This window comes from Phaethon aethereus (genome assembly GCF_964289735.1).
Source record: "Phaethon aethereus genome assembly, chromosome: 8".
Classification (NCBI taxonomy): domain Eukaryota; kingdom Metazoa; phylum Chordata; class Aves; order Phaethontiformes; family Phaethontidae; genus Phaethon; species Phaethon aethereus.
In genome coordinates this window covers 8,064,692-8,074,957 of record NC_138584.1, presented here as the reverse complement: position 1 = coordinate 8,074,957, position 10,266 = coordinate 8,064,692, and the positions used below count along the sequence as shown (strand labels likewise).

Below are 10,266 nucleotides of genomic sequence, written 5' to 3'. Positions count from 1 at the left end.
CCAGGACCCCCTGTCACCACCCCGGGTCCCCAACCCACCCAGCCATCCTCCAGAGGGGCTGCGTGTGGGTGATGAGGGTGGCACTGAGCCGTGCCACCGTGACCACCGCGACCCACTCCGGTGACACACATCCTGGGCGAGGCTGTTTTGCCGTGGATACACACAAGTCCATAGGCATGCGTGCGTGCAGCCCACGCTGCCAGGGAGCTGGAGCTGTGCCGCTGGCACGAGGCCAACCTCAAACGCGTGCGCGTCCCCCTGGCACGCAGGGGCCTGCGGTGGTGTCAGGAACGGGACGGACGCCTGGCTCTGTTTAACGCATTTATCCCGTTAGGAAGTCTGCTGTGCCTTTGCTGCTTAGCTGTCGTGAGAGTGTGCCAGCGGTGGTGCGGCTGGGCTGTGGGTGACAGAAGAGCCCGGTGCATCCGCGCTGGGTCGAAAGCAGTGGTTGAGAGGGACTGGATTTTACCCTGCGCGTGAGCAGGTTTCCTCCTCTGTCCCTGGCGGCAGCTCCCCGGGGGGGAAGGCACAGAACGGGCGCTGAGGTGTTATTTTGGCAGCCGGGGAGGTTCTGTGCATCCCATGGTGTGGCTGCAGTGGGGCTGTGCTGGGCAGGAGGAGGGCTCCTGCCGGCACTGGGGTGCACAGGCTGCCGCGGGGCAGGGGGTAGCTGGCCAGCCCCCCCGGCACATCGCAAAGCCTCCCTTCCCGCACTTGTAGGGCACCTACAAATAAGCAAAAACGATGGCGAGGACGGCCACGGCCCCAACCAGCTTGAAGATGAGGGCCACAGCGGGGGCTGAGGGGTGCTCCTCCACATGCCGCGTCTGCAGGGGCTTGATCACACGCTGCCGCTGGGTGAGGATGGCCTCCCTGGCGCCTGCCCACTTGCCCGGGCCCCACAGGCGGTACTGGTACGGCGTGCAGGGCCCGAAGGCCACTTCCAGAGCCAGCTTGGGGTCGGTGAGGAAGAGGGCGAACAGGTTGGGCTTGACCCCCACCTGGCAGGCGAGCTCATCCATGTAGGGGATGTAATCCACCTGGATGGTGTGCCGCTGGCTCTTTACGTACCTGCGAGCAGGGAGGGCAGTGACGGCAGAGCCAGCAGATGCCCCGCACGCCAGCAAGGAGGTATTGGATGGACAGCCATTGGGAAGGATCAGCGGGGTGGGGGTAGCGTGGCCAAGCACATCCCTGCCGTCTGTTGGCACAGCCAAGTGTGCCGGGACACAGCCATGGGACAGGATGGGTGTCCATGAGCAGCTGTGCCCAAACTGGTGCTTTCCCTGTTCCTGAGGGGGATCTTACCGCTTTGCCATCGCTTCTCTCTTCTGCTTGATGTCAGCCTCCATGTCATGCTGTGGGGGCAGCTTGTTCAGACCTAAAGGAGAATGAGCCACAGTGTGGGGGTGCTGCACCCCACTGGCAACAGTGGCCGCTGCAGTGCTGCCCTTGCCTGGGTGCCGTGACAGGCAGTCTGGCACCGGAGGCATGTCCATGCTCCTCAGGATGGGCAGCAGCAGCCTGTGGGGCTCAGGGTAGGGTTGTCCCCGCGCTGCTCAGGCAAAAGCCTGGCAACCAGTATGGCACAGCCGGCTGCTGCTTCCCAAACATGGCTGGACACCATCTGCCCTGGCTCCAGTGATGCAGGCTCGGGCTGCACCCACAGCGGAGGTTTGCCTTGCTTACCCTTGAAGACACGGGTGGCCCAGCGACACTGAAGCTCGGAGATGGGCATGATGGCACCCAGGGGCTGGATGAGGCCAATGAAAGCCAGCGTTGGCTTCTCCAGGTCGGGGGGGAACATGAATTTGTAGAGGGGGATCTGGTTCTCCACCACCTTCACGTAGCCTTCGAGGAAGGGGAAGGAGAAGCTGTATCCTGTGGCAAAGACCACGGCATCGATGTCTTCCCTGGTGCCGTCCTCGAAGATGGCAGATGTCTCGGTGAACTCCTGGACGTTCGGCTTCACCAGCACTCTGCCTGAAATGATGCGGTTGGGCAGGTCGTCGTTGATGGTTGGGTGCTGGTCGAGGACCCTGGAACGCACAAGGAGCCATCAGGGTGCTGGGGTGGGGTGTCTTTGCTTCATGTCCCGCTCCAGCCACTGCTCCCTGCTCCAAGGATGCTCATCCCCAGGGATGTTCATCGCCAGTGAGGCTGGTGCCCCAGGGATGCTCTGCAGCTGTTACTGCACTGATGCCACCAAGGCAGTGGTTGCTCCCTCAAGCATGGCCTGGGCACACCACCACTACTAACTTGGTTTCCAGGACTGATGCTTCAGCCCCAGCCTGGGCACAGGGAGCATGGGAATGGGCAAGCGAGGGAGCCAGGAGGTCCCTCCTGGGCAGGGGGAGCTTTTGCTGGCACCTGTGCTTTGGCTTCAGGCCGTAGTGCGAGTGGTCGAACCTCATGTTCAGCTGCTTCTCTGCAAAGCTGCTCACCATGGATGGGCTCAGTATTTTCTTCAGGAACATCTTCATGCGGGTGGTGATGATGATGTCAATGGGGTAGCCCTGATCTCCAACACGGTTGAGGATCCACGCGCCCCGGCGGGTGCTAAGGAAGACCTGGGTGAGGAAGGAAGCATCACCTCCTGAAGGCTGTGATGGTCCTGGGGGGCTGCCCCAGGGGGGTCATGTCCTCAACCCGGGATCACTCCTCTTCACGCTGCCCAGGCACTGTGCGAAGACCCGGAGGGCAGAAGGAGCCAGAAGTGGGCACCTGGCGGGGAGAGGTGGGGAAGAGCCGCAGGGGCAGCCCCAAGCCGGGGCTCAGGGATGGAAAGTGGGGTATCCACATGGGATCGAGTCTTGTCTGCCACTGCTGCCTGACAACCGGGACCGCTGGGTGCTGGCACTGCTGAATGCAGCGAGTGCCAGGACTGAGTGGTGGCTGTGCCAGCACCTTGGTCCTGGTGTCCTTAAGGAGCTGGCAGTGTCACACGGGGGGCTGCCCTGCCCACCAGGACCCCGCTTCCGCTGCTCACCTGCTTGGCTGTTTGGCTGATTTCCACAGCCAGGTCCGACCCTGAATTCCCAATCCCAATGAGAACGACTCTCTTGTCCATGAAATCCCAGGCATCTTTGTAGTCTCGGCTGTGCAGGTAGCGGCCCTTGAACTTCTCAATGCCTGTGGGTGGGGAGGAGGGGGATGCTTGGCTTCCTGGTGGCAGGCTGCAGGGTCACCTCCCCAAAAGCTAAAGTGGGGATCCTCCCTGGCCCCGCCAGACCCCTCCTGGGGAGCGTGGGAGTGCTTCCTGAGTTGAAGCAAGGCAGGGAAACGCTGAGGCCAGGAGGAAGAGCAGCAGGGAGAACAGGGGTTCCCATGGCCGAGCTTTCTGGGGTCTCTCCTTGCACCAGGGCATGGGGCGGTACCTGGGAAGGTGCTCAGCGGGAGGTGAGCCTCGGTGTGGTGCCCGGTGCACACCAGCACGGCGTCGAAGACAGCCGCCTCCTGCTTCCCCTCATTCTCCGTCACCACCTCCCACTGGCCCGTGGCAGCGAAGTCGGGGCGCTTGGACACGCGGCACACGCTGGTCTGGGCACAGGGGGAGCGGGCATCAGCACCCTGCACCCCCCGGCCCCACTGCCACCACCCCCTGGCCCCCCGGCTCTCACCCTGAAGCGGACGTGGCGGAGCAGGTCGAAGTGCCGGGCGTACATGCGGAAGTACTCCATGATCTTGGAGTTGTGCATGTAGTTGGGGAAGTCCTCGGGGATGGGGAAGTCGCTGAAGCACATCATCTCCTTGGAGGTGTTGATGATGACGGAGCGGTAGATGCTGGCGCGGCCCTCCTCGGGGCACTCCTGCGGGAGCGGGGCATGGCTCGGCACTGGCCAGGGACCCCAGGGCTGCCTGCCTGCCCTGCCTGGCACCTCACCATGCTTGTGGGTGCAGGATTAAGCCACAGATAGTTGTAGCACCTGTCCCTGCGCTCAGCACCCTCCTGCGGATGCGACCACCCACGCCACAAAACAGGGAAGAGGAAGCTCTGGGTTGGTGGGGGCCGTGCAGTGGTGACAGCGGGTCATGGGGGACTTGCTCCTCAGTTTCCCTGCCCCTACCCTGGCCCCGATGAGGCGGTATGTTCACAAAGCTGCCCGTGGTGCCATTGCCCCAGTTGCCACATCAGGTCTTGCCAGTTGCTGAGCCAGGTCCGGCACTTCCAGCTGCATGGCCATTCCTGCTCGCCAGGTCTCTGCCCCGGCAGCAGGGTGCTGCTGCCCTGGCTCTGCTACACCAGCCCCATTTCTGACCCACCATGGGCAGAACCAGCGGACTGTAACCAAGCCACCCCACCCCCCATGCTGGCATGGTGCGGTGTGTCCGCTGCTGGGCTCTCCCACCCATGTATCAGGGCTCGGTGGGAAGGCTTGTCTTCTTGTCGGTGGGTGCCCGGGAGAAAAGTCAGCAGCCTCATCAGGTGGGGACAGAAGCGAGCTCCGGGGCTTCCCCCGAGGCAGGGAGAGCCAAGGCACAGACGAGGCAGTGCTCAGTGCCTCTGCGTGGGTGAGCTGCACAGAAGGGAGAGGAGCAACCGGGACTTCCAGGGAAGGGCTGGGCAGGACAGGGACTGGGACAGCCAGCGGGGTTCAGGTGGGACCAGGGTGGGTGGGAAAGGGCTGGAGGGAGCCAAGAGCAACAGCTGGGGAAGGCATGGATGGGACTGGGAGGGGAGGGATGGGAAAGGGGAAGGCTGAGCTGGGGGAGTGGGCCTTGGGATAAGGTCCTTGGGGAGGGTCTGTCCTGCTGCTGGTGGGACGGAGAAGGCTCCCATGTGGCCGGCACACCAGCTGGCACCACGGGAACCTCTTGCTGCAGTTTTTCTTTTCTGTGGTTTTCCTTGGAAACCCGTCGGCTGCACACATGCAAAGCAGGGGAGTGGTTCTTCGTGAGCTGCCAACAACCGATCCCAATACCGTCCGTGCTCCTGCTGCGGGGCAGGCTGGCACGGACTGGGGCTTACCTCGAAGCGCCAGAGCCCCCCGATGTCCCCGCTCCTCTCGAAGCAGGTAGGTACCAGGCCCTCATCCAGGCAGCATTTCAGGGCACACAGGCCAGAGGCCCCGGCCCCGATGATGGCTACTCGCCGGGCAGCCATGTCCCGCAGCGTGGTGGTGGCAGGGATGCTGGGGAAGCCTCAGCCGGGGGCGAAACACGCTTGGGGGCCTGTGGAGCCTGGTGGATCACACCGGGGGAATACGCAGTGCTGCTCAGGCGGGGATGGCTGTCCCTGTGCTTCTCATGGGCAGTCGAGGTCAGATGAAGTGTCACAAGATGTGTTTCTTCCAGACATGATTTACAGGTTCCCCCTGCTGTCATGCCACACCTCCTGCCCGCACCCGCCCTCCGCAAGAGGTTCATTATGTTCTGTAAGCGCTTAACGATATTATGCTGCCACGGGGCTTCCTGAGTGCGGGGGCTGAGATGTGGCCATGCTCCAGACTTCCACCAACTCCAGGTTGTGGTGTGGAAAATGCAGCTGGGGGGATGCTCAGGGCACTGGTGGCCCTGGTGTGTGGTGGCCAGGACCCCCTGTCACCACCCCAGGTCCCCAACCCACCCAGCCATCCTCCAGAGGGGCTGCGTGTGGGTGATGAGGGTGGCACTGAGCCGTGCCACCGTGACCACCGCGACCCACTCCGGTGACACACATCCTGGGCGAGGCTGTTTTGCCGTGGATACACACAAGTCCATAGGCATGCGTGCGTGCAGCCCACGCTGCCAGGGAGCTGGAGCTGTGCCGCTGGCACGAGGCCAACCTCAAACGCGTGCGCGTCCCCCTGGCACGCAGGGGCCTGCGGTGGTGTCAGGAACGGGACGGACGCCTGGCTCTGTTTAACGCATTTATCCCGTTAGGAAGTCTGCTGTGCCTTTGCTGCTTAGCTGTCGTGAGAGTGTGCCAGCGGTGGTGCGGCTGGGCTGTGGGTGACAGAAGAGCCCGGTGCATCCGCGCTGGGTCGAAAGCAGTGGTTGAGAGGGACTGGATTTTACCCTGCGCGTGAGCAGGTTTCCTCCTCTGTCCCTGGCGGCAGCTCCCCGGGGGGGAAGGCACAGAACGGGCGCTGAGGTGTTATTTTGGCAGCCGGGGAGGTTCTGTGCATCCCATGGTGTGGCTGCAGTGGGGCTGTGCTGGGCAGGAGGAGGGCTCCTGCCGGCACTGGGGTGCACAGGCTGCCGCGGGGCAGGGGGTAGCTGGCCAGCCCCCCCGGCACATCGCAAAGCCTCCCTTCCCGCACTTGTAGGGCACCTACAAATAAGCAAAAACGATGGCGAGGACGGCCACGGCCCCAACCAGCTTGAAGATGAGGGCCACAGCGGGGGCTGAGGGGTGCTCCTCCACATGCCGCGTCTGCAGGGGCTTGATCACACGCTGCCGCTGGGTGAGGATGGCCTCCCTGGCGCCTGCCCACTTGCCCGGGCCCCACAGGCGGTACTGGTACGGCGTGCAGGGCCCGAAGGCCACTTCCAGCGCCAGCTTGGGGTCGGTGAGGAAGAGGGCGAACAGGTTGGGCTTGACCCCCACCTGGCAGGCGAGCTCATCCATGTAGGGGATGTAATCCACCTGGATGGTGTGCCACTGGCTCTTTACGTACCTGCGAGCAGGGAGGGCAGTGACGGCAGAGCCAGCAGATGCCCCGCACGCCAGCAAGGAGGTATTGGATGGACAGCCATTGGGAAGGATCAGCGGGGTGGGGGTAGCGTGGCCAAGCACATCCCTGCCGTCTGTTGGCACAGCCAAGTGTGCCGGGACACAGCCATGGGACAGGATGGGTGTCCATGAGCAGCTGTGCCCAAACTGGTGCTTTCCCTGTTCCTGAGGGGGATCTTACCGCTTTGCCATCGCTTCTCTCTTCTGCTTGATGTCAGCCTCCATGTCATGCTGTGGGGGCAGCTTGTTCAGACCTAAAGGAGAATGAGCCACAGTGTGGGGGTGCTGCACCCCACTGGCAACAGTGGCCGCTGCAGTGCTGCCCTTGCCTGGGTGCCGTGACAGGCAGTCTGGCACCGGAGGCATGTCCATGCTCCTCAGGATGGGCAGCAGCAGCCTGTGGGGCTCAGGGTAGGGTTGTCCCCGCGCTGCTCAGGCAAAAGCCTGGCAACCAGTATGGCACAGCCGGCTGCTGCTTCCCAAACATGGCTGGACACCATCTGCCCTGGCTCCAGTGATGCAGGCTCGGGCTGCACCCACAGCGGAGGTTTGCCTTGCTTACCCTTGAAGACACGGGTGGCCCAGCGACACTGAAGCTCGGAGATGGGCATGATGGCACCCAGGGGCTGGATGAGGCCAATGAAAGCCAGCGTTGGCTTCTCCAGGTCGGGGGGGAACATGAATTTGTAGAGGGGGATCTGGTTCTCCACCACCTTCACGTAGCCTTCGAGGAAGGGGAAGGAGAAGCTGTATCCTGTGGCAAAGACCACGGCATCGATGTCTTCCCTGGTGCCGTCCTCGAAGATGGCAGATGTCTCGGTGAACTCCTGGACGTTCGGCTTCACCAGCACTCTGCCTGAAATGATGCGGTTGGGCAGGTCGTCGTTGATGGTTGGGTGCTGGTCGAGGACCCTGGAACGCACAAGGAGCCATCAGGGTGCTGGGGTGGGGTGTCTTTGCTTCATGTCCCGCTCCAGCCACTGCTCCCTGCTCCAAGGATGCTCATCCCCAGGGATGTTCATCGCCAGTGAGGCTGGTGCCCCAGGGATGCTCTGCAGCTGTTACTGCACTGATGCCACCAAGGCAGTGGTTGCTCCCTCAAGCATGGCCTGGGCACACCACCACTACTAACTTGGTTTCCAGGACTGATGCTTCAGCCCCAGCCTGGGCACAGGGAGCATGGGAATGGGCAAGCGAGGGAGCCAGGAGGTCCCTCCTGGGCAGGGGGAGCTTTTGCTGGCACCTGTGCTTTGGCTTCAGGCCGTAGTGCGAGTGGTCGAACCTCATGTTCAGCTGCTTCTCTGCAAAGCTGCTCACCATGGATGGGCTCAGTATTTTCTTCAGGAACATCTTCATGCGGGTGGTGATGATGATGTCAATGGGGTAGCCCTGATCTCCAACACGGTTGAGGATCCACGCGCCCCGGCGGGTGCTAAGGAAGACCTGGGTGAGGAAGGAAGCATCACCTCCTGAAGGCTGTGATGGTCCTGGGGGGCTGCCCCAGGGGGGTCATGTCCTCAACCCGGGATCACTCCTCTTCACGCTGCCCAGGCACTGTGCGAAGACCCGGAGGGCAGAAGGAGCCAGAAGTGGGCACCTGGCGGGGAGAGGTGGGGAAGAGCCGCAGGGGCAGCCCCAAGCCGGGGCTCAGGGATGGAAAGTGGGGTATCCACATGGGATCGAGTCTTGTCTGCCACTGCTGCCTGACAACCGGGACCGCTGGGTGCTGGCACTGCTGAATGCAGCGAGTGCCAGGACTGAGTGGTGGCTGTGCCAGCACCTTGGTCCTGGTGTCCTTAAGGAGCTGGCAGTGTCACACGGGGGGCTGCCCTGCCCACCAGGACCCCGCTTCCGCTGCTCACCTGCTTGGCTGTTTGGCTGATTTCCACAGCCAGGTCCGACCCTGAATTCCCAATCCCGATGAGAACGACTCTCTTGTCCATGAAATCCCAGGCATCTTTGTAGTCTCGGCTGTGCAGGTAGCGGCCCTTGAACTTCTCAATGCCTGTGGGTGGGGAGGAGGGGGATGCTTGGCTTCCTGGTGGCAGGCTGCAGGGTCACCTCCCCAAAAGCTAAAGTGGGGATCCTCCCTGGCCCCGCCAGACCCCTCCTGGGGAGCGTGGGAGTGCTTCCTGAGTTGAAGCAAGGCAGGGAAACGCTGAGGCCAGGAGGAAGAGCAGCAGGGAGAACAGGGGTTCCCATGGCCGAGCTTTCTGGGGTCTCTCCTTGCACCAGGGCATGGGGCGGTACCTGGGAAGGTGCTCAGCGGGAGGTGAGCCTCGGTGTGGTGCCCGGTGCACACCAGCACGGCGTCGAAGACAGCCGCCTCCTGCTTCCCCTCATTCTCCGTCACCACCTCCCACTGGCCCGTGGCAGCGAAGTCGGGGCGCTTGGACACACGGCACACGCTGGTCTGGGCACAGGGGGAGCGGGCATCAGCACCCTGCACCCCCCGGCCCCACTGCCACCACCCCCTGGCCCCCCGGCTCTCACCCTGAAGCGGACGTGGCGGAGCAGGTCGAAGTGCCGGGCGTACATGCGGAAGTACTCCATGATCTTGGAGTTGTGCATGTAGTTGGGGAAGTCCTCGGGGATGGGGAAGTCGCTGAAGCACATCATCTCCTTGGAGGTGTTGATGATGACGGAGCGGTAGATGCTGGCGCGGCCCTCCTCGGGGCACTCCTGCAGGAGCGGGGCACGGCTTGGCGCTGGCCGGGGGCAGTGATAGGGAGGGACAGCCAGGGCTGATGTGGTGGCCCTTTGCATGGAGCCCCTGCCCTCAACCTCCCTGCCCAGGACCCTGCCGTGGCCGGCTGTGTGCCACCCCACCAGCCACCACTGATCCCCGGCTGCCGTGTGCTGACCCCTTGCAGGACACGTTGCTGGCAGGGTTTACCTCAAACCTCCAGAGCCCTCCGATGTCTCCGGTCCTCTCAAAGCAGACAGGCTCCAGCCCCTCTTGCAGGCAGGCTTTGATGGCGCACAGCCCGCTGCTGCCCCCTCCGATGATGGCCACCCTCTTCGCCATGCTGCCGTCCACCGCCAGGTCTCTGCCTGGAGACAGTGCCGGAGAGAGGGGCTGAGGGGCAAGGGGTGCAGCTGTGCAAAATTTTGGCCCTGTGCACCAAAGAAGTCCCGAGCTGAGAGACGCCCCCCCCAAGAGTTTGGCTGGGGCTGCGAGGCAACTGCTGTACTCCCCGCTGGCAGGGACCCGGCCAGTGCTGGGGTTTTGCACCACTGCAATGTTGCCTCTGGTCGCCACAGGAAGAAATGCTACAGAGTGCCAGGGAGCCTCGAAATCTCCCTGTCCATGCCAAGTCCCAGCAATGGAGGCGTGCCGGAGTGCCGTGCCCTGCTCCAGGGACCGATGGCTCCCTCCCAGGTGGGCGATGGCCCCTCCACATGCCCTTTGCCCTCTCCCAACCCTGGGGAGATGCCTGTTGTGCCACCCCGGCACCCACTGCGTGCTGGCAGCCCGCGGGGAGGCCCTGAACCGACCTGCGGCCATGGGAGTGGCAGCCCAGGGAAGGGCAGCAGCAGGTGGGGAGCCCCTCGAGGGTCTCTGCCGGGTTGCCCCAACCTGTGACGCCAGACAGTGGCCTGGTTTTATG

At 63.3% G+C, this 10,266-nt stretch overlaps 2 protein-coding genes across 2 annotated transcripts; both read right to left on the bottom strand.

Moving 5' to 3' along the window:
- Nucleotides 1–648: 648 nt before the first annotated feature.
- LOC309407213 (flavin-containing monooxygenase 5-like) lies at nt 649–9,744 on the bottom strand. The gene is made up of 8 exons (XM_082002682.1): nt 9,552–9,744; nt 3,621–3,809; nt 3,378–3,540; nt 2,990–3,132; nt 2,371–2,570; nt 1,690–2,039; nt 1,309–1,381; nt 649–1,071 (listed from the first exon to the last, which is right to left on the bottom strand). Exons 1-8 carry the CDS (start codon nt 9,681–9,683, stop codon nt 726–728), a joined length of 1,596 nt encoding a protein of 531 aa, XP_081858808.1. The 5' UTR covers nt 9,684–9,744; the 3' UTR covers nt 649–725.
- LOC309407212 (flavin-containing monooxygenase 5-like) lies at nt 6,254–9,289 on the bottom strand (the record flags this gene model as incomplete). Its single annotated transcript, XM_082002681.1, has 7 exons — nt 9,149–9,289; nt 8,906–9,068; nt 8,518–8,660; nt 7,899–8,098; nt 7,218–7,567; nt 6,837–6,909; nt 6,254–6,599 (listed from the first exon to the last, which is right to left on the bottom strand). The coding sequence occupies exons 1-7, from the start codon at nt 9,272–9,274 to the stop codon at nt 6,254–6,256; spliced, it is 1,401 nt and encodes a 466-aa protein (XP_081858807.1). The 5' UTR covers nt 9,275–9,289.
- Nucleotides 9,745–10,266: the final 522 nt, after the last annotated feature.